This window comes from Colias croceus, chromosome 19, assembly GCF_905220415.1.
Source record: "Colias croceus chromosome 19, ilColCroc2.1".
NCBI lineage: Eukaryota > Metazoa > Arthropoda > Insecta > Lepidoptera > Pieridae > Colias > Colias croceus.
The window spans coordinates 8,151,030-8,175,515 of NC_059555.1; the positions used below are offsets into that span (position 1 = coordinate 8,151,030).

Here is a 24,486-nt window from a genome sequence, read left to right on the forward strand (position 1 = left end):
TTCAAATTTTCCAGCGGGGCCCCTGAGCGCACCCACCAACCATAACTGCTCATATTGACTAGAGGTACTAATGAATAGCTAAGGTACCGTCCCTTATAGTAATCTGACGCGCTCGAGTAAATCCCAAAATCCCCTCTTGGGCTCCCCTACTATAATATTATAAATGCAAAGGTTTGTGAGGATGGATGTATGCAACTCTCTACGTTACTTACGTTACTCTTTTACGAAAAAACTACTGAACCGATTACAATGAAATTTAGCACGCTTATAGAAGGTAACTTGGATTAACACATAGGATAGGTTCTATCCCGGAAAACCTACGGGAACGGGAACTATGCGGGTTTTTCTTTGATAACGCGGGCGAAGCCGCGGGCGGAATGCTTGTAATTCAATAATATTGAGAATGGATTGTTGCAATATGTGCATAAAAATTATTATAACCTAACTAATTTTAATATAGTTATGTTAATACAAATAAATTATCTCAATGGGTTGCCTGGGAGAGATCACTCTTAAGTGATAAGGCTGGCCTCTAAGTTATAACTTTAAAAGGATATATTTATACAATAAAGTGTAATAAATAATTAAATTTCATTTTTACAATTTCAATGTAAAGTAAGCATGAACATTAATACCAAGAAATTTAGATTTTTGTCATTGAGATAATACATAATAGTACTACGTTATACGTATGGAGGAGACACCACGAACAAAATCTGTGCGTCATTTTTTTGCTCTAGTTTTAAAAATTATTATCTAGTGAGGTACTTACCGATGAAAGTTATTCCTTTGCACTTTTCCATATTATTTGTATTATTTGTGCAATATCGTAACACACACAAAGGCATATTTGATGCGTTTCACTTTAAAACAAATAAAAAATGAGCGTGCAGTTACGCCATATGGCGTATATTGAGCGGAACATAAGTGATGTAGGCGGTGTCGTCTCCATATGTATTATGTATATGTATATCTCAATGATTTTTGTAAGTACGACTTTACTCTATATCCGATATTCCGTGTATTATATGGAAGTAAATGAATATATTTGTAAAATAATCAAGTCTTAAAAACCACATTTCTGGCAGGTATTTAGTGTCTATTGAAAATTTTAATGTATTCATAATGTTACCATTTGGTTACCATTTACACGCTTCATGAATATTTATTTTTCTATAAAACGGTAAGCTTCAAGGTTATTTTGTGCCTGCAATGAACTTTACACAATAATTCCTTAGCATAATATTATGAAACTTGTAATAAAATCTAGAAAAAATAGATTTGTACATAACTACATAAGTACCTTATTAAAATATGTCGAGTACTTTAGGATTATTGAGAATGATTTACATTCTTCAATGATAGTAGTTACACATGTAGCTATTATATTTAACTTACATAATAAATTACTATTAACAATAGAAGTACTTACCTACGTTTAAAATTTTAAGGTAGGTACTTATGTCATGATTCTTATGCGAATTGTTTCCGTGCTCTCTTCCAAATTTCCAATCCCGCCAAAGTTTATTCTAAATTTTTTTCTTATTTTCTTATTTCTTCATTTCGATTTACATTTCACTTTTCTGTTTATAAAGTTAACTGTACCACTATGAGACAAATACTTAGCGCCATCTAGCGTATAAATTACTCATAACTTTCATAAATTGTTATTTATATTTAGACGTAAAATTCTATCCAGGCACAAATTTCATTCGTTTTTTTTATCTGAGATATAATATTATGTAGGTAGTATCATCGTAGTATTCATCATTAATTTGATAAAAGCTGTCTTTTCTTAATTACTGCCATCTAGCGGATGTCGTGATAGACTCGACAAGACTAATGAGTTCATACCATTCATTAAGTAGTACTGGTTAACGCGGACAGATGGCGCTGGTATGATTACTAGAAAGTTAAAATATTATACTCGAAAGAAGTACTAATATTATTATTTTTATTTATTGTGAGGGAAAAATTATTACTGAGGACCCCTGCCTTTATTTTTTTCTTTACGAATAAATATTTAACACCTTTTCCAGTTTCCATATCTTTCGTACTGTTTGTCTGTAAATTCAAATACTGAAAACTGGAACTTTTCAGTATTTTAAATAAGAAAATCCGTGATTTTACTAATATATAAAACCTATAATTTGCATAATTTTTACTATTTAATTTGAATAAATTGATCCCCCATTCCATTCAACAGTTATATTGGTGTCAATTGATATGCATACGGGCAATTCTACGCATAAATTATTTGTAATTGACTGATATCAAAGCATTTTAATTGAATGCATTAGATTTCGTAAATATATCTAAATTTCATACGGCGTGTAATAGATTTTTGCCTAAGACCAATAAGTACTAACTACGCTATAAAAAAGTATTTAGTTTATTATACCAGTATTTTCAAGTTCAGTTTTTTTTTCTCGAGTTATCCATATCCTAATCCTAAGTATAAATCACTATAAATTATTATCTCCTTTTACCATAATTAGCTATTTACTCTACTTTAGTACTTAAAATAATGCTCATTGTTTTTGTTTTCATTTAATCCCATTTAAAACCTTTGAAATCTTTTGACAAAATCCCATTTCCAACATTCGCAAAAAATAATCCTAAGAATACGAAAAAGCCTTATCTTTGTAATGGGATAACGATTTTCATTGACTTAAAGTTATTTGTTAATGACGTTCTGAGAATAAAAACAAAGCCTATTGTTATAGAATATCTTGATAATTACGATTATGTAATTTTTGTTATATTATAATATGAATTGTACTTCACTACGTCAAAGTAGCGTTTAGCTACTATTATGTATTCTGTGGTCATAGTATAAAACAAAGTCGCTTTCTCTGTCCCTATGTCCCTTTGTATGCTTAAATCTTTAAAACTACGTAACGGATTTTGATGCGGTTTTTTTTAATAGATAGAGTGATTCAAGAGGAAGGTTTTAGTATATAATTTATTAGTTTTTAGACAAAGCGGGCGAAGCCGCGGGCGGTGAGCTAGTATTATTATAAAATGAAAATATAAATAAAAAGGAAAATATTTGTTGTATTGTTTCTTATCAGTTAATCTAAAATAAACTTGATCAATTTTAAAACACAGATACATCATGCGTTAAATTTTGTTCAAAATACGGGAGCCTGATTCATCTAAACCACTAAATCGACTTTGATAAAATGTGTTTTAGATACAGTTGCACTAACTATCGGATACAATATCTTCAATTAACATTAGCAGACAAAGTCGCGGTCAAGTGGGTGTCGTGTTAAGTTTTTTTATCTCTTCCATACAACTTGGAGATCAATCAGTATTCGCCTGACGTTCCAATAACCAATGATTAGCATATGAACTATATTGTTATGATAGGGTTGTCACATTTAATTTTTAAAATATATTTATTGAGCAGAAGTCAATGCTTTGTTTGGAATTTGATGTTTCCACTCTTTTTCTGTAAGAACGCGGGGAGTTTTAACAAAAGCGCCTATTCGTTTCTAAGGCCAGCAACTACAACAACATACTCTTTTACTATTTAACTAGCTTACCGCCCGTGGCTTCGCCCGCTTTGTCTAAAACCTAATAAATTATATACCTACTAAAACCTTCCTCTTGAATCACTCTATCTATTTAAAAAAACTGCATCAAAATCTAGTTCTATCTGTTGCGTAGTTTTAAAGATTTAAGCATACAAAGGGACATAGGGACAGAGGGACAGGGAAAGCGACTTTGTTTTATACTATGTACCTAGTGAATTAGTGATAGTGATGATGAGAGATTATAGGGACTGGCGAACGTTCGTATCGTATAAGTTATTATCGCAGCCTCAGAAGCGTAGCGTGCCTTGGCGGGGCCCCGTATAAAAATTTGTTTGGGGGCCCTTAGGAAGGGTAAAGATTTCTCACAAAAGCGCACGTTGGGGGCCCCCTTGGCGCGGGGGCCCCGTTTATTTGATACGGCAGATACGGCGGTAGCTACGCCCCTGCGCAGCCTATCAGGTAAAGCGACGTTCCTTTGACCAGACCAATCATATCAATTCCTAACTAAAATCATGTGAACAAAATTGCAAAACAATCTTAGATTTTAGTTGTATTAAATAATCTACTGCATGGAGTTCCGACAACTCTACATTTTATTTTTTTACTAGCTTACCGCCCGCGGCTTCGCCCGCTGTCTATAACCTAATAAATTATACTAAAACCTTCCTCTTGAATCACTCTTATCTATTAAAAAAACCGCATCAAAATCTGTTGCGTATTTTTAAAGATTTAAGCATACAAAGGGACATAGGGACAGAGAAAGCGACTTTGTTTTATACTATGTAGTTAGTGATATCCTACTTCTTACCTAGAGCATTATAATCGTGAATTTTCCGTGAGTATGTATAATGACTCTCTCTGCTGTTGATATCGATGAATTTGGAAACCAAAGCACCATGAGCGAAGTCAGGAGCTGGTATTAATAAAAAAAAAATAGGTTACGTGGCAACCCTACCCCACATACATAGTCAAACGCCACGCCTCGCCTATCGTCATGTTCCACTTCATAAGACGAATGATTTATAACAAACAAATGTATGTTTTGTAACTAGGATATTTGAATAATATATACAATGACCACGATTGCAAATCTCAGATATGTAGCTGTACTAGTTTCTTTGTATTGTTTGCTTGAGTTATATTCAATTGCTAAATGAAATACGTGTTAACTTTTTATTATGGAAATATAAATTACTGGAGCAGTAAAACGATCGTTTTATTGCAAATAATAAAGCAGAAGCAAATAATATTATGTTAATCAACGGAATCGAAAATAGCTCAAAATCTACTACAACTAAAAAAGGGTTGTGTACCGAGCACACGTGTCAGAAGTAAAACTTCTTTGGCAAGATTCAAAATACCAAAATCGTTGCCTTACTCCATGACGTGACGGTAATGCTCTATAATCATAATATGCAGGCTCAGTATACAGGTATTATTTACACACATAATCCACCTGAGTATATCTATTTGAAAAAATAGTATACGACCTATTTTCAAACTAGCCGAATATACCAAAATATAAAATTTCATTAAAACATGTAAAGTCCTAGCCGAGAGTATGGAAACGAACATTGTGATACCATATTTTTATACGCTTTTTATAAGTTATTAATAAAATATTATAGTTTCAAAATTGTTTATGGCTACAAGAAATCATACGTCAATATGCCAGAGACAACGGTCTCCGAGATCCGGTGGGCAAATCAAAGAGATAAAAATAGCCACGTTAAATTACTTAGGTATTACTTCCGTACCGTGGGTTATTGCAATGTACCGGTTTGTTACGGCTTACGTCAATATTATAATGGCACAGATTATACAATAAACGCTGTTTATAAGGCACAGATAAAATAAACTACAAATGGTTATTTTTTTTTTTTTTTTATAAAAAGGCACTGTCTCGAAGGAGATTATATTTTATGTTCTGTGAGTATGCCTTGATTTTTTTTATAATTTTTTTACTATAATTTATCTAATGGTACTTATGAAGACAGTACATATTATACATATTATGTATACTAGTATAGATATTTTATTGAAGCAATTATGGGGGAAAATTATCATATTTTATAGATATTATATTTTTAGGGTCAATTAATGTCATCATTAAACATGCGGGTTGACAGCTGGTTTTTTATCAATCCACATCGATATTAATGATTTTAATATTTTGTATGAGGGGCCGTATTATAGGTTTTACTGACGTGTACCTAAAGTGGTCTTTGACCCATTCTTATTGAATAAATAAATGTTTTAGTTTGAGTTTGACCTCTAAACTTTCCAGAAAGTTCGCTCGCAATTCACCTTATTTTGCGAAAGCCGTTAGCCCTTTACAAATTTACATGCCGCATTTCACCACCTTTTTCCCCAAAAGAAAAGTTGCCTACTTCCAAAAGATTCCATATATTTATACAAAATACATACAAAACAATGAAGATAACTCTACCGTTATTTTTTATGTTTGTAAAACTGAATTTATACTAATTTATAGTATGTACTTATTATTACGATAAAGAAAGACTGATAGCCGAAAGGTTTGCGTATATAGAACATGAATTAATTATCACATATATAAAATGAATTTGGCGAAATGTGGAACTCTATGTTGTATCAGTTTTAATGTTTCATTTGAATTATTTTTATAAAGTTTCCTCAATATCATATCTATACCCGGCGCGGCCTAAGATGATCCCTATGACAGTTCGTCTTAGTGATTGCTCGTATGATGGATCGTGTCGATACTTTACTATTTTATAGGCAAAGGCGTGGTTTGCATTCAGCCACCTCGGTAAACATGTTTTTACAAATATTATAAAATGAATTTTTAACGTCTATTATGTAAACGAAACGGTAAGTAAAACGAAAGTTTTCCAAAACATAAAAATACACCTTATCATTTTCTCGTAATTTTTAACCCGTTTAACACAGTGTATATTATTTTATCATGAAAATGGAATCCCCCATTTAATTTTTCTAAAAAACTTATATTATCATAGGTAAGTAAATTAACGCGAACGGTAATTATTAATTAAGTATGCTGCGAGCTTCTGTTCCATTCAATAGTGAATGAACTATAGCTTAAGCATGGAAAAAATGTGAACTCGTTTCCATTATCGAAATTTGTTTATCGATACTTTCCGCACTAGTCGATAAATGCCAACGATGTAAGTTTTGAAGGACGTAAACGTAAAGTCAGATTGATATAATTTCTCGTAAATGATAAGGATTGTTATAATTCCAACGGAATATCATTGTAATAGGATAAAGCTACGTAAAAATTAATAAATGCCATTTTTAGACGCCTCCATTAAGTTTCTAATTTAATGGTGACGCCATTACAAGTTTGTCTCTTGAGAATAACTGTCAGTGTCATAGGGATCATCTTAGGCCGCGCCGGGTATACGTCAAAGTTAGAGCCGAAAACGTCATTCGTTTAATAAATTGGAGTCCATTGGGTGCAATTAATAATTAATTTAAGTCGGCTGCCTGTAAATTGGCTAAATTGGTACTCGTCATCCTAATCATTTTTATATCACATAAGAACAGAAATAGAAAGAGTACGTATTTCATTCTAGTTCTATACTATAATAACAAGTTAACAACATTTAAATATAATGAAGCAACGTTGGGATATTTACCTTATACCTACATGATATTCGTATCATTGTCAATTGAATCAAAGTAACTATTATAAATTCGAGAAAAACCTTTTAAAAAGAAATCTCATGAGGTAGAGTTTGCTCTATCAGTAGGTTTTAAATAATAGATAGAATATGCGACAATATATTCTTCAGAGTAAATAATGTAATGTATTTTCAGACAGTAGCCATTGAGGTTCCCGCCAAAACTGAAATGTCATATCTTCCCGCGCATAGATTCACAGAATTTAAATGCAAAAGCATAGAGTACAAATTGCAACGTGTCTTTGGTGTGTCGAAAGTGGAATAATTTTATGAATGAAAGCGTTGTGCGTACTTTGGTTTCATTCATTAGTAGGTTTATACCTTAGGGCCGATACCGCAAATTGGAATGGTCTATTTCTTTGTAGCCGTATCAAAGGAGTGTCGAAACAGTAATGGGAGCGAAAATAAATGCTTTTAAAATATGCGTGTTGTAATTTTAATGGAACTGGTAGTTCCATAGGTTAGGGTTACGTTTTTTAACGTTTTAGAAATGTTATTAAAAACTTATTTTCAATAACTGTTCTCAACATTTAACATTTTTATTTACATCAATTGACTCATAATAATGCGCCAGTAAGTTCTGAACAAAGCAAACCGCAAGTTCACTAGAGTAGGTAGGTATTATTAATTATTTACTTAGCAGAGACACGATAATGCTATTTTCCTTGATCATTCATTTACATATAATTAGTTTCACAAACTATAACAACATTTAAACGGGTTACAAAATACCGAACAACAACACAAATATGCTGGTAGAGATTACAAAATATTGGAATGCATTAATGTTTGAACTACGAGTTAAACTCGCGCGCATATTTATGTACATAGATCACACATGATCTGCTTTATCTAATGCACATTGCATTTGCTTTTAGTATGTAGTGCGATTACGCCACGCCTCGTCCTACAGAAATAACATAGAATATCGGTCACAGACTCCGTGGAGAATGAACGCATCGCATTAATTGATGCTCTGTACATCACTATCGCGCTGGTCGGCCCGCGCGCGGACGTTTCCGTTCGATTTTTAAATGAAAAAAAAGCGCGAAGCGTCGAACTTGACAGTTTAATTTTTTTCGATCTCTTGTTTTCATGTTGGCACAGATTCATAATAGCGAATTTTATCGGACCATATCAGAGAGGTTAACAATGGGTCTGCGGACGAGGTTTTGTAACGTTTATGTTAGGAAGAAAATGTCACGATAAGCAATCGCGGCCGAGTGCAAATGTCGCCGATATCGCTAAACAGACACTAAATGCGTTCAATTGGAATACAGTTACGGTGTGCGGAGACGTATTGAGGCTTGTCCTTTCGCGGAATCCCGATCGTTGAATCATACACCGGTTATCGTGTTTTGAAACGAGCGGCAGTATGGTTGAGGTCACAAGTTGGATTCCGCACGCCGTAGTAGAAACACTGCGCGATCGCTCTGCGCAGCCGGTCATCGCGTGGCTCACGGCTATCCGGGGCTCCATAGAAGAGTACGACCCTCTCGTGCTGGTCCGCCCGGCTTCTGTGGTCTCACACGCGTCAGAATCAGACGGCGCGTTCGATGAGATCCTATCGCAACTAGGAAAGGAGATCTACAAACTGGACGAATACCAAAGACACCTATCACCGCAGCAACCAAACGTATCTCACAGTATTTTGAACATTTTCGACGAATGCCTCGAAAGCATAAACGTCCGCGACAAGGAAACAATGCCAAATATTCAACCAAAACAAAACAGTGTAAACAGTGACAGTACATTGACGCAATCGGATGTCCCTTTCGCGACTAGCACGCCGTCCAAAAGTGCAAGCGCGATGGAGAATAGAGTTGTAGAAATAGTGCCGCCGATACCGTCGCGGAGGAAAATAAAAGCGGCTTCAATAACATCTTCCAATTACGACAACGTGGACTTCAAGGACACGATCATCAAAATGGAATCAGACAGCGATTCGGAGAGCACCTGTTGGAGTTACAAGGAGTGCAATCCCGGGGAGGTGAACAAGGACACGTACGCGGTGGTGTGGTCGCACTCGAGCGGCTACCACAACTCGGATGAGATCCTGCTGCGGGTGCTGTCGCAGGTAGAGCAGCACGCGACGATATCTCGGCTGTCGTTCGACACGGCGAGCGACTTCACACCTCCGCCGTTCTCTGTATACGCGCTGCACGAGGTGGAAGACAGGTGCGCCTCAGTCGCCGCCATGACGCCGGACAAGCCGTGCGACGACGGCTACGAGCCGGTGCGAGACGCGTTGACAGATGAAAATATTTACGAGGAAATCGAGTACGGTTACAGTTACACGGACGAGGGTTGCTCCTGTGGAGGCAGTGTGGACGTGGAAAGTTTAGTCAGTGCTAGTTCTGAGGGTGTGGGTCGCGACAGTCCCCTATATGCGAATTTAAGGGATAACGACGCGTATGCGATACCGCCTGATGTGATCTTTTGGAAGAATCAGCTTCTTGATCCGTTTTGTAACGAGGATGAAGAGGATGAGGTGAGTTTTAAGTCATAAAAATAATTTTATATTGGTACCGATTGCTAAATATAACTTAGTTAGTTATCTCTATTTTAAGTATCAAGTTTGACATTAGTTTTCAGCTCGTAGAGACGTTTAATATGGAAATATCATTATTTGATGGATATTCTTGACTTATATTAATTAATATTTGTAAAATCGTCTTAGTACTTATAACTTAGTTCCAAGATTACTTAAAAACATCAGGTACAAATGCCGTAAACCAATACAGTCTACGTTACTCGCTGATAAATTAGCTTTACATAAGATAGAGTTATTAGAATCGGTCTAGTAAATGAGTTTATACGTAACAAACGCACATCCAATTAATTTTAATATATGTCATGCCTTTTCCATTCTACAATGTCAGTTAAAAATTGAAATACTAAAGCGAAAAACAGTACTTTTGCGACGAGTAAAGCGCATATTTGTAATGCCACAGATAATATCAACGTAATGGGTTTGGCGCCATTTTTATCTCGTTTATTTAATAAAGGATTGAATTATTGCGTCTGAATAATTGCAAGAAACATATCTAAAAGATAACGTGGTGTTGGTTAGAGACATGATTGCTTGTTTTGCTTGTAATTCAATAATGTTCAATTATTTAATTGTTATCGTTAAAGTTAATGAATAAATATTAAGTACATAGTGGGTATAATTGACTGCTAGTTAGTAAAACCCTAAACGTGTTTTAACTAGTTAAAATTATTGATGATCCTAAAATAATGTTCTTAATCCATAGTGCTTTTAGTTAATGTCGTCATAGGACAACTAGCTGACTAGAAAATAATAGATCTATCAGGACACCAACATCACTTTGCGGTTTGAAAAATTGTTTAGGAATTATTAGCAAACCATATCACCGAAAAATTTCATAAAAATCAGTCAACCCGTTTCAGAAGAGTCTGGCTATACACATTATGGCATGAAAATGTATAAATATACATATTTTAAAATAACAGGGGCCGTGTATGACTGGCAAATTCATATAATAGGTACATAATAAACCATGGCTATTGCGATCATGATATGAATCTGCCAGTCAGTACAATCTGTCTAGAAATAAAAGGTCATACGGCCCCAGTAGACAATTCATACAAAATTGATGTAATGTTGACATCATTCTTATAGTCCAATAATGGGATTGCGACACCCTATAAGGTTGACAAATTAATATTCTAACAAAATACATTACCATAAACAGTGTAACGAGGCTAGAGCCAATTATAATAAAAATATAGACGCTAAATTGAATTGAAGACATGTCTTGTGGTTTTACAGTTTCGTCGTGATGCAAAAATATTTAAGTTATAGAGTTTTGTTTTGACTCTACATTATACCAAAGTGTAATTAGTATTAAAAAACGAATGTTACTGGGAAATCTATACTTATATTGTGCAGCTGAAGAGTTTGTTCGTTTGTTTGGTTGAACGCGCTAATCTCAGGAAGGTCAGGTTCAGTATTACAAAATATTTCAGATTTAGATAGCCCATTACTTTATCGAGGAAGGCTGAATATAGCCTATAACATAATATTTTCAATTATGCTTAAACCAATAGGAGCGGGTAAACCAGCGGGGCACAGCTAGTGCAACATAAATATATCTTTTTTTTTCGCTTACACGTATTCAAATATAGCATTTCCAAGAGAATTATGTAAGTCGTAAAAAGTTCAAATATCAACCCATTGTTTTGTTACCTGTGTGAGGTAATTGTGATCGTCTTTTTCTTTCTCCATACGTGTGAGAGGGATGGAAGAGAAATGCATTGTCTCAGGTTATCGTTTCTTGTAAAAGCGAGACGGCGATAGTAGAAAGTTTGAATGAACTTTATAGGCGCGGTAAAGCCCATTCAGTTCTTGGTATTATTTTACGAATTCCCGCAATATTGTTAAACTTAATATTAGGCTATTGAGTGTTGTTTTAAATGGGATTCGGGATATTTCAATTTTTAATGCTTATGGTAAAAGTACAAGCTTAGATTATCGTATTTTAATCTAGGATTACTCAACCCAGTTAAAATTTACTTAAGAATTTTTTTATATTAGTCCACAAGTTAATTATAACATGTGGCAATATTATGCGCATTGCAACAATTTCTGTTTATATTTTACCCGTTTCCTTTATTAGAAGGTCATTTCGTAACAAATAGTTGATCGTAGCTGACAGTGTGACTAATTTTTGTTTGTAATTCAAATAATTATGTAAACAATATTAGTCGTTATAAAATAATTAGATGTTCATTAATGACTAATAATTTTACGTGTAATTCTATGATTCATGATTATTATTATAGGCAAGGGCCTTTCAATGAAAATTACATATAAAATACAATATAAAACGTCTAACTTACGATGTTGATAGATTATTTCTCTTTTGACTGAAAAGTTAAATCAATAACGAAAATTCTGAACACAGATATTAATATTCAGTTTTACATAAGATAGATCGCGTGAACACAAAAATTTTTACACAATAATAGTTTTTCAAAACGACGAAAAAACTTTTTAGTCCAATGCAATTACTTTTCGGTTCATTAAACACAAACATATCTGCTGATAATTGCGACATTCATGAAAAGTTTTTATTGCATGCTCATTGGAAACTTGTATTTCTTGTTGTTACATCAATATTCCTTAGTATTCTGCGGATTCCATTGTTGACTTCTTTTTATAATTGCGGTCCGAGGACAGACCCCGGGTGAATCTCGGTCATAAGTTGTTATAAAATCATGTTTTTCTGCAATATTTTTTATAAATTTTGTTGTGCTTTGTGTCTACAGATATTATTACAATAAAGCATAAATAAAATACAACTTAAAACTATAAATAAATACTGAACTTGTCATTGTAAGGAAGAATAATATATCAAACGTCTTAAGAAATATTATAATCTATTTTTTTCTCCGTTTAAATTAATATAATTAGGTATTATTTATCCCAATGAATTATTACTTATTACCGTAAATGACTTTTTTATCTGTCGAAGATAATGTAAGATGGATCGAATTGGGGTCAAATGTTCTTTTTTGAACTTCTTCATCATGTTTATCGTTCTTTATGAGACAAATATTGATATCATTTGAAATAAATTAACTAAAATCCTCTTGATTTCTTCATAAGATTATTATTTATTAACAAGTTTTGAAGTAACCAAAAATGCTTTTAATTAATTGTTATATGTGTAATTAGTAATTACTAATACTCGTGTAAAAGTCGTAAATTAATCTTCTGGAGGCAAATAACTCGAGTCGAGTAAATTAGGGTTCACTTCAATCATTTGTAATTTCGATTAGATGTCCAATGAACCAAGACAAAAACATTTAATATATTTTGTGTGGTTCTGTATGAAAATAGTAGCATTTTCAGTGATTTCGTCGATATCATTCGTAAATTTATGGCAGGTACATATTAATAAGTTTGGGATTTGTATTTAATTACTTTTGATTAGAAATGTGATCTTATTCCTACACATTTGTTGCACTGCACACTACATAATATATTATTTATTTAATATAAGATCTGTTCTAATATTTATTTAAGATCTGTTCGATATTTTTTAAGTTTGTAGGTTTAGCATAACAGTATGTATTAACGGATTGAACCCACTATAATAATCTATATCTATTGTACTCGTAATATTATTGAGATAAATAAGCATTTATTAATAAACATAATAGATACTTAATCCTGAATACATCTTTACGAAGGCTTTATATGAAACCAATCAAAAAACAATAATCAACAGATCCCTAACTAATGATTAACGACGTGACCAATTATATGGAGAGCCAATTATTACGTGAAAAAACTGTTTATTCTGAACAATAATTATAATTATTATATGCGTAACTGACTCAATTATAAACGATTACTAGTTATCTCGATGCGCTTTTTAACAAAAAAAGAAGAGGAATCGTTGGAATCTATGTATTTTCCACCATTGCTATCACTATCAGCTGTATTAGCTTAAACAGATTTGAAATCAATATTATCTTGTAAGAAATAACGTATTTACTAGAATTTTACTAGGCCAAGGTTAAGGATCGAATTAAGGATCCAGGAAAAATCATAATACCTCTTAAAATGTTTTAGGCTGAAGGGATTTAGGTGCTCCATAATAAAGTCATCTGTCTGAAAATGAAATGAAGCTTTTTTTATCTTTTGTTGCATTTTAAAAATAATGGGCCATTTGGGAAACATTGCCCTGTTGATCTATACTAATATTATAAAGTTGAAGAGTTTGTCTGTTTGTTTGAACGCGCTTATCTCGGGAACTACTGATTCGATTTGAAAAATTATTTCGGTGTTAGATAGCCCATTTATCGAGGAAGGTTATAGGCTATATAATATGATCACGTTACGGCCATCAGGAGTGGAGCCACGGGCACTAGTAAGGAATAAAAATCTGGATATAATCCATTTTTTTATCGTAGAGCGGATTGTTAATTTTCCAGAATAAATTTATCGAGCATTGTTTTATGGATTTGGATCATAGTAATATGTAAAAATTCTAATTTATAGTACCTTTTCGTTGGTAATTGGGATACTATAATAAAGATAATTAAACTATCAAAAAAGATTGAAATAAAAAGTTTCTATAAGTGTTCTGGCCATCTGTTTAAGTGTTATTGACTATTAAAGCAATGTGTGGGAATCGATATAATATCAATCAAATAATTGTTATGAAATTAATATAAAAAGCTAAACGATTCATTCATGAGTTTTTACTTTCACCTATTGTTGCGTGTCAATTTCATGATTTATTCGGATACCTAAGTCTGCAATTACCATTATTGATTATAAGTTCAATAGCCTCTTGTTATTGTGCTGTATACCTATCTATACGAATATCACATGTAAACAAAACACACACACACACGTACGCGTGCACAAAATTAACTTTTTAGGTTAGGTTGTGATGTCAATCGAATGTTATCATTTTATGAAAACAAAATATCTCTTACCGTTAAATTTTGCGGCTGGGAGTATAAAAACAATTTATTTTATTTACGTATACGTAAGAAAAAAATCATAAGGACTATAAAAAAAAAACATTTTTTTCTTATACAACGACGCGGACGCCGACGTCAATAATACAATAGTCACGAAAAGTGTGACGATTTTACGGTTTCAAAATGACGTCAGAAATCGGAACTAAAACATACTTATTTCACCTTTTTTCGTAATTGGTGACTATAATGCATGTTTACTATCTGTCGAATGATCACAGATTTTTATTTATTTATATGCTGATGATTAACTACATAAAAGTAAGTCCTCTTTACAGCCTGTGGAGCAAACCCAATAGAAACGGTATCTGTGCATACAAAGTGTATGAAAATCAGCTCATATACGTTCCCACTGCTGGGACACGTGCCTCCTATGTACAGGCTAGTATCTAATCTGTGGTACAGGCCCTAATCCACTTCGCTGACCAAGTGTGGGTTGGCGGATGACACATGTCGTCGAACTTTTGATTCTTCGACTTATTTTAAATATCCTTCCTCAATTATTTAATGTAAGATGTATTTCAGGACCGCTACTTAAATGTTATTTGTTATTATGATTAAAAATAACTTATGGTTTTTCCCTTCGTCAACCCAGTACCTAGTTACCACCCAGAACATTGATTTTCCCTAAGATTGTGTTTTATCCGGTTTGACTCATTATGATCTCGATGAATTATACTTTTTGTCTGCAGAAATTTTATTGATGTTGCATCACGATAAAGGAGATTTTTAATTCATTCATAATATGTCCAATAATATTATGGTTTTCTAGCCTAATTCTTTACCATAAGCTTTGTTAGTAACCTCATTGATTCTGCTAATTATTTATTTTAGGACAAATTTATCTGTTTAAGGGCTGTCACTAAAACGCTTGTGTCTTTTATTACATTAAAAATATTCTGTTTGATTTAGAAGTGCAAAAAAATATAGTTGTACCTACATGTAGATACAGTGAGCACGTCGTGTTATTTATATCTAACTAGGTTTCCGCCCGCGGCTTCGCCCGCGCAGTCAAAGAAAAACCCGCATAGTTCCCGTTTCCATGGGATTTCCGGGATTGCGTCATTTTCCCGGGATAAAAAGTAGCCTATGTCCTTTCTTGGGTATCAAAATATATCCATACCAAATTTCATGAAAATTGGTTCAGTAGTTTAGGCGTGATTGAGTAACAGACAGACAGACAGACAGAGTTACTTTCGCATTTATAATATTAAAGTATGGATTCCTAACATTCCTATCGCTAAAATAATAAATACCTATGAGTTACATAATGGTAAGATATAATATTGATAGTTTATACATGGTTCTACGTGTCATCCAGAGTACCTACTATATGAAATAATGATAAAATCGTTAATTTATTTACAATTTATTTAATGTAAATTACAATAAGAATAATAGAAAATACGTACATATTGCATATTATTTAAATTGTTTTATAAGTGTGTACCTACATGTAGATTATACACTCATACATATTTAGTATTTACATATCCATACTAATAATATTATAAATGCGAAAGTAACTCTGTCTGTCTGTCTGTTACTCAATCACGCCGTAGTTAACTACGGAACCAATTTGCATGAAATTTGGTATAGAGATATTTTAATACCCGAGAAAGGACATAGGATAGGTTTTATCCCGCAAATCCTACGGGAACGGGTTTTTCTTTGAAAACGCGGGCGAAGCCGCGGGTGGAAAGCTAGTTTTCAATACTTAGCTTCGGTTATCAGTAATGTTAAAATAATATATACATGTATATATTTATATTTATGTTGATAATAAAATATGTGTATAATTATTTTAGTGGCTGGCAACCTTGACATTTGTGCACCACATGCACCAATTCGCTGATTAGCGGTTCCAGGAATCTTTATTTTTTCCTCAATTTTGCACATGGCAATTATTTCAAATTTACGTGATATCACCGAACACATTAATTAAACCCAAATATATGTGATGGTATTAATAATTATTACCCTAAGTATTATAAATGTATGAAAAACGAAGAAAAATTAATGATGCATAAATTAAATTTCATTCAAATCGATTCAGTAGTTTTGCGTTAAATAAAACCAAACTTCCATCTTCCCCCGCACACTTAAGGAGTTAAGAGTAAGTATTATTTTTATATCCTCCTAGATTCATAAATGAATTGAAAATATCATTGTAGACACGTAATAACTAATAATTAATTAAAAGATGACGTTAGACATACCGACGCGAACGCCCGCAACTGCGCGACCATAAATGGTAGTGTTGAGTTGAATCACACCTGATTATACAATTGAATATCAAATTACTTGCGCACTTGGTGAGTTGCTGCGTATTGAACGTTTAATTAATACTGATTTTTTTTAATAATTGCTCAAAACAGGTTGTTGCACGCAACTTTGCATATTATGAATAAAAAATAATACACCTACTATGCATAATGAAGAATAATAGTTTTGTGTAAATCGATACCAAATAATAATTCAAATGAGGAAAACTTTAATCAGGTCTTTCCTATTTCTTTCTTCACATTATTTGAATACTGCTTTGTTAAACTACATTACCTATACAGTATTACCACAGATAATATAAAACTACACTAGCTAATACTATTGTTTTTTAAATATCCAACAACTCCCGTAAGACGTAACTAGGTACTAACTAGAATGTTAAACAGTTCATCCTGTTTACATAAATAAGTGTAAAAATAACAACTTACTTCGTAGACCACATAGTAATCGAATATACATTTCAATGCACAGAACGAATACTCGTAAAAGTAACAACGTACGAATCTGGGTTAGTTTTATTGGCCCATTATTACACCACACCACTATCGATTTTATTGAGAGGGCAATTGTTAAGAACTACATCGACCCGACGTGAAGTTTGTAAAAAAGCAACTGTCATGCTGACATAAGTTTTGGCGGGAAATAATTTTCAATGAAAATTTTTGTTATATATGTTCTATTGATTTTCTAATAGTTGTTATTGTTTTGAAATTTCGTTAACATATTTATGATTTTAGGGTTCATAATTTAACAACTTACCCATCAATAAATAAATAAATTTTTAATACGATTTCGCGTTCAAAGATAAACAATTTTCACAGATGATCGACTATTCCATTTTAGTTTGTCCAAAATATACCTACCATTAAATTCCGATCGCTGTATTTCATCGTAAAAACTTTATCACCACACAAAAATGGAGAGTAAATCTATAGACGATTTCATAAATATTATCTTAAACGCGGCCGTCATATTCTTGTCTAATAAAAATAGAACTTCCTGCGTTGCAGTATAATATGAACTTACTATAGGAACTCGACTTCATGTCGAAACTTATTTCTATCAAGCGCATTTCTTATTTAAGTATTAGCAGATACATGTTAGTAGTAGTAGTAAATATTAGTAAACTGGGTTCTAATTCATGTGTTTTAAACGTATTTTTATAATAAACGGATTTTATAAACCACTAGCTTTCCGCCCGCATTTTCAAAGAAAAACCCGCATAGTTCCCGTTCCCGTAGGATTCGGGATAAAACCTATCCTATGTGTTAATTCAAGTTATATGTGTGATAAATTTTATTGTAATCGGTTCAGTAGTATTTGCGTGAAAGAGTTACAAATACACACACATCCTTACAAACTTTCGCATTTATAGTATTACCTAGTAAGATTCCATAATATTATCTCGGTGTTTGTATACATGTACATATAATATGGAAAAATTTCTATTTTAAGAAAATCTTGATATATCTTTATGTACTAAGACTGATAAAGATGTAGCTTTTTACCTAGAACACATATATAAATATCTTCTCTTAACTAAGTGCTATACCTAATATTAAACATATACTTTATTTTGTTAATCATTCATTCATAATCATTTATTCTCATATTCATAACGTTTGCATTCATAGCTAACAGGAGCCCATTGAGCCCCAAGCGGCCCAATCAGTCCACGACACAATAGATTTTCTATTGTGTCTGTGGTTCCGGGGCCTGAGTTACTACGAATAAAAATGACTATAAGTCGACATGAACTCACCACGAATCTACTCGTATTCGAATTCCCATAGTAGTAAGGTCAGCAAAATAGGTTGTTGTACCGTGAACGTAAACAAATGAACAGCATTGACTCACTACACTATGGAACCGTTATCTGTTAGATAATTATACGTGATAATGAAATTAGGAACGTATTTTGTATTTACTGTACGTAGTTTTGGTAATTGTACTAATTTTGAAAGTGGATACGTGGTTCTTAATCTGAAAATAACCTCTATTTTTATTTTTATAGCTTCACTTTAAAATCGTGTTAGTACCTAGGTAATTAATTCTAATCTGTATTTCAATTACAAAAAACAAATTCGAAATTCGAATATAATAAAGATGACAGATGAGTAATAAACAATGTATCTATAGATAATTAATATCTATGCCTCTATGGATGATGAGTGGGCACACAAGTGGGCATCTTTAAAGGCACAGTTTAAAGGTCATACATTCACAATATTTTCGGTATTAGGAATGACTAATATTTTGACGTGATTAACCATGATCTGCTGCCACATCCTTTAATGATATAGAATTGTGGTCTGTATTCACATGACGTCATTATCTCTTCCTCTTAATTTTTATAAAAATACAATATATTCTGTTGCTATTATTTCTACGAAAATAATAAAACCGCGAATAAATGTTGTCTACCTTTACTTTGTAAAGTAGCAAGTTTCTTCAAATTTTTATTTTTTATTTTTTTTTAATATTTTTTATAACATATATATTCAGAACATGTTTAAAAAATCCGTAAGTATGTCAAAGTCAAAGGGCGCCATTGTTTAAAATTAAAATACAAATACAGATTAAAAATCGATTACTATAAAATTATCTACCGTGTAGCAAAAATCATCAATAAATCTATGATAGGTAATAGATAATATTATTATGAATTTAGGATATGTAGTGAAATATAGATAATTATCTGATTATAATCTTTACTAGCGCTTTATGCCGTAGCGGCCATTTACGGAACTAATTTCTTAAGATTTTAATTTTGGTTGAATTTTGCCCCGTCTAATATTGAAATAATACTTATATACCTACCGCAATGGTTTACTAAGTTTCTATTTTTCTTATAAACCGAGTGTTATCTTCGTGGTTATTATTTCTAAGAATGTTTGTAGTAAGGTATGACGTCACAACCCCTATTATTAGTTAGTACTAACGATGTTCTTAACATTTTTGTAATAAATAAATTAAAATGTTCCGGTATTTTTTAAATACTCTACCATAGAATTTATATATCACTTTTGTTCGATTTCTATTAATAATGTTACTGTTTACATCACAGGCAGTATAAGACACATAAAAAAACAGTTTCAGTTGATTTTTGAGGAGCCATTTTCACATGGTAGGTATAACATTCCACAATAAAAATAGATATAACCTACCTATATCAAAGCATTTTTGTTTCGGACATTTCACAACACAACACAGACAATCAATTTTCCATTCCTAAAATTAGTATAAAGAAAGCGAAATGGTAAATTAACTCCTTTCTACGATTAATTTATTGTCACTAATTATTTGTAATTGTGCCCATATCCGGGGTGCTCTCTTTCGCACTTGTACACAACGCATATGTTAAAACGAGACGGCATGCCCATGAATGAGTCGTTCATTCACTTTGACTTTGAGGTCAAATGGTTGATTCACTGATAAATTGGGACCAACTGTAGTCTGTGGCCAATTGATGCATAGATGTGCAGTTAAATTATCTGTATTGTAAAGTTTCAATATTGGGACTATTGCATTTAACATCAAGATTATTACTATTACTTAATGAAATGATTTCTAATTCCCGATTCCGCTATGGATAGAATTATTCGAAATTCGAACTTCGTTCGAAAAAAGAATTGAATAATTTAAACAATTAATGCACATTATAAATACGTTTAAAAAATAATATTGCAATAAAAAACACTGGCCACTACACAACGTGTAAGAAAAAAAAGGAAAAGAAATATTCTAGAATCGTTCAGTGCATTTTTGAAATGAAATCAATGAATTTTATAAATTTAACGAAGATATTGCGGACAAAATGATGTAAGTTTACTTACCATAAGTTTACATGGTTTTTACGCTATTTTTTTATTCAAAATTGTAAACGAGATTTTTATTCAGTAGGTACTTACTGATTTGTTTCTTTCCTCTTAGTATAATCACAATGAAAGAGCATAACAATTTACAATCAAGCAATCAATATTGTTTTTGACTTTCCCTGTCAACGCAGTTATCTCTAGGAAGGCGGTAATTTCCGTAACAATTATTTATGTAAAATAATGGAAAACAAATTCCTATGTTAATTACCATAGCGGCTATCGAGCGTGACAAAGTAGGAAAACTAGCCATTTTAATTGTAAATAGGTAGCTAGAATTCACACGAATACTGCTTAATGTTAATTGTTAGGTTTATAAACCTCTGATATCCGTCGGATAGTTATAAACTATGACATATGTCAAAATTAGAACTCATGGTGCAAAAATTGTATATGGTTACTACAGCGAGTGTATTCAGTTTACTATACGTTATCTACTGTAGTATACTATTGCATCTCATGGTAGGCTTTTTAGTTCCACTACGGCACACTAGGGGCGCTGTACGAAATTTCATACAAACCGCTTTCTACAATCGCTAGCGCGTATCGTGTGCTTAAACTCATGGTAGACCCACAGGTGTTAAACCTTATAAACCTTGATGTTAGGGTTAAATATACCCTATTTACTATAATATTATGAGCTACCTAGTTATAGTCTACGGCTTCCATCGCGTAGTTAAGCTTAAAACTCAAGTGAACTTAAACTTTTCAAAAATCTTATTTATTTATTATTTATTATTCACATGCATTCTTATAGAATTTCGTTGAATACCTTATTTCCAATAGTGTAATCTTATATTTTATCACTTCATAAAGTTAGGTAAATAGCCTAATTATTTTTTGGACCGTCTTTATTCCTCACAAAATACATCAAAATCAGTTTAGCTGTTATATGTAACATTTTACATTTATTACATTGAAACAAAACAAATGGAACCAATGACGATTATGGTCGTGCTATTGTATTGTTTATGACTGGTTGTTATCTTGATTTATCAATCGAATTACAATGTTAGACAGGATGGCTGTAGAAATACGTACTTTTGTTTTAAATCTGGTTTTTAATATAGAGAATATTAAGTATTTTCTGATAAAGAAAATTTTCATGAGCTTTGTAGTAATTTAAACATCTGACTTTTTACAATTCTGTTTGTTTTGAATGGAGAGTTGCGTCGCTACGTGCGCGCTCTTTCTTACTAGCCCATAGAGTTGATGGGAGAGACACAATATAATATGTAGTTGCGGAGTCAAAAGTTGCTCTTGCGCGCTAGCTCTAAATATAGGTAGGTACATCATGTAATATTAGAAAAACGCGTATCGATAAAACAAAATATAAATAGGAGAAATATTAAAAAATCTATCTATCTGAGAAATATGTATTGTTTTCACTACACACCAATGTTTTACAAATATTATTTGCATCATGGAATGAATCATTGAGACGTGACTGATCATTCTCCTTGACATCATTATGAAGGTAGATGCGTACTATTGTCGTGGTAAAGAAAATATCTTAGTTTTTATTTATATTTTCTGCTACAGAAGGAAGAATAATATGTTTATAGTGCTGACGTAAAAATGTTAACAGTGAAAAACAGAACTTTCTTTTGATTATTTTTTTTAATAAATCATAATTTTTTATTTAATAACGTTTTTTATATGCAACCTATTTCGAACCATTTCTAAACGTTTTTAAATATATGATCCATGTGTATTGTGGTACTGTGTAAAAATAGAATTATCATAAACAAAGTGTAGGTATATCTTAATCTATATTAAAAGGTTACATATAATTTGCATAGAAATTGCAATATCACACAACACAATCTAACCCGGAACCATTCACTTAATAAACAGACAGCGTCACTGCGTCCGGAATTATATTGTTATATGTCATTTGTATCCTGCTCACGAAATTATTTATTATCTGTGCTGTAGTTTGAATACGCGGAGTCTTATTATAAGGGCATCTAATTACAGGGTGTCCCACCGTCGGTATTCTAAGCTCAATGGAGATTATAGTTTTGCATACGCTGAGTACGTAAAAAATACTTATAAAATTCCAGATGCATTTTTTTTCAAATAGATGAATTCTTAAAAGTTGAAACTCTTTGTGTACACCCATAACAAGCAACCCACCCAACTTTGCCCTATCAGCTATGCACGTGAGCTATCGTTTAATATTGTGTTTTCATAGAAAAAATGTTCACATTAGAGAAGCTTTATATTATGCTGGCTGCGCGAAACTAGAGTAGAAAACATGGATTTTCAGGAAAAATTTAGCAAAAAATTTTTGACGTAATTTTGTTGTTTAAGTATTTTTACGTGATCAGTGTATGCAAGACTACAAGTCTCTTCGCGCTTAGTATACCGATAGTGGGACACCTTGTATATTGATGTATGAAAACTATAATCTTACATTGAAGTGGACAATCTAGAAAACATTGTGCTTAAAAAAAGTAAATTGTTTATTACATTTATTAAGAAAATTTTAGTAACCAGCGGTTGAGAGGTTGAAAATCCTTTACGAGGACTCATGTTGATGAAATTTCACTTATCTCGATGACTTTTTAATAATTTTGAGAGCATTATGGCGTCTGTAAAGCAAAATGGCCCACAGAAAGCGGCTAGTAGTACTGACATCTTATTTTTAACTGTATATTCTAAAACATAATTATGTATAAATCAGCTATGAGCAAATACGTGAAGTAAGTACTGTTTTTATGGACCTTCATCACCTGATATTTGGAAATTGAACCATTGACCAAGCTAGCGGGTAGGCGTACGATGGTAACACATACTAACACTATCCAATCGTCCACATTTCATCAATCATAAAATAGGTGAGGTCTGGCGGCCCTGGGATCTTACTCTATAAGTCTAAAACATTATTTTAATTAGCATTGCATTCCTTATTTTTTATTTACTACAATCCTAAACCTATATCTTGTAAACTGTAAATACCAATAAACATGCGGAAATATGGTAATGTATCTGAACACAGACTATCATTGATGAAGGTATAATGTTTCATCGCAAATTGACTTCCTTCACGGAGATCTCGGATTTCAGGCGCCGGAACATCCTACTGAGTTTAAATATATGTATAGAGAAATATGTTGAATATATTAAAATTCTATTAGGTATTGTTAAAATGACTGCATTTGAGATGAGTGTGAAGAGAACTAAAAAAAAATTTTTGTTTGGGAAATTAGAATCGAAAAGTCGCGTTTCACAAGACTTAATGGTAGATGGCTGAAAAAGGATATAGAAAACTAGTTTTTTTTTGTTCAATCAATTGAATAAAGACTAAAAAGGGATATAATTTGTATATTATGTTTGTGTTATAGGAATTGTACGATAATCAAATATCTGCAAATCCACGGTTTCCGATTGCTATTGTTGTACCTATTCTCCGTTTTCTTGAGATATGGCATATGTATCACAATTTTAAACCCGCTTTTATTAACTTCACCTGTATTTTTGTGTTTTTATGTAACCCATTTATTTACCCTTTATACTAGATTTTGACCACTTAAATGGGCAAATTTGATTCAAACTTTGTACACTTAT

The 24,486-nt window shown here is 32.4% G+C and overlaps 1 protein-coding gene across 2 annotated transcripts in view; it reads left to right on the top strand.

Annotated features, from left to right (window-relative positions):
* Positions 1-8,178: 8,178 nt before the first annotated feature.
* The window catches only part of LOC123700010 (rho GTPase-activating protein 27-like), a 33,886-nt gene continuing 17,578 nt past the window's right edge, over positions 8,179-24,486 (top strand). Inside the window, exon 1 of one of the 2 annotated variants that reach the window (XM_045647095.1) lies at positions 8,179-9,719. In XM_045647095.1, coding sequence (XP_045503051.1) covers positions 8,604-9,719 — 1,116 coding nt within the window. In that variant the 5' untranslated portion in view covers positions 8,179-8,603. The remainder of the gene's footprint in view (positions 9,720-24,486) is intronic. The other variant, XM_045647094.1, reaches the window with a different exon arrangement.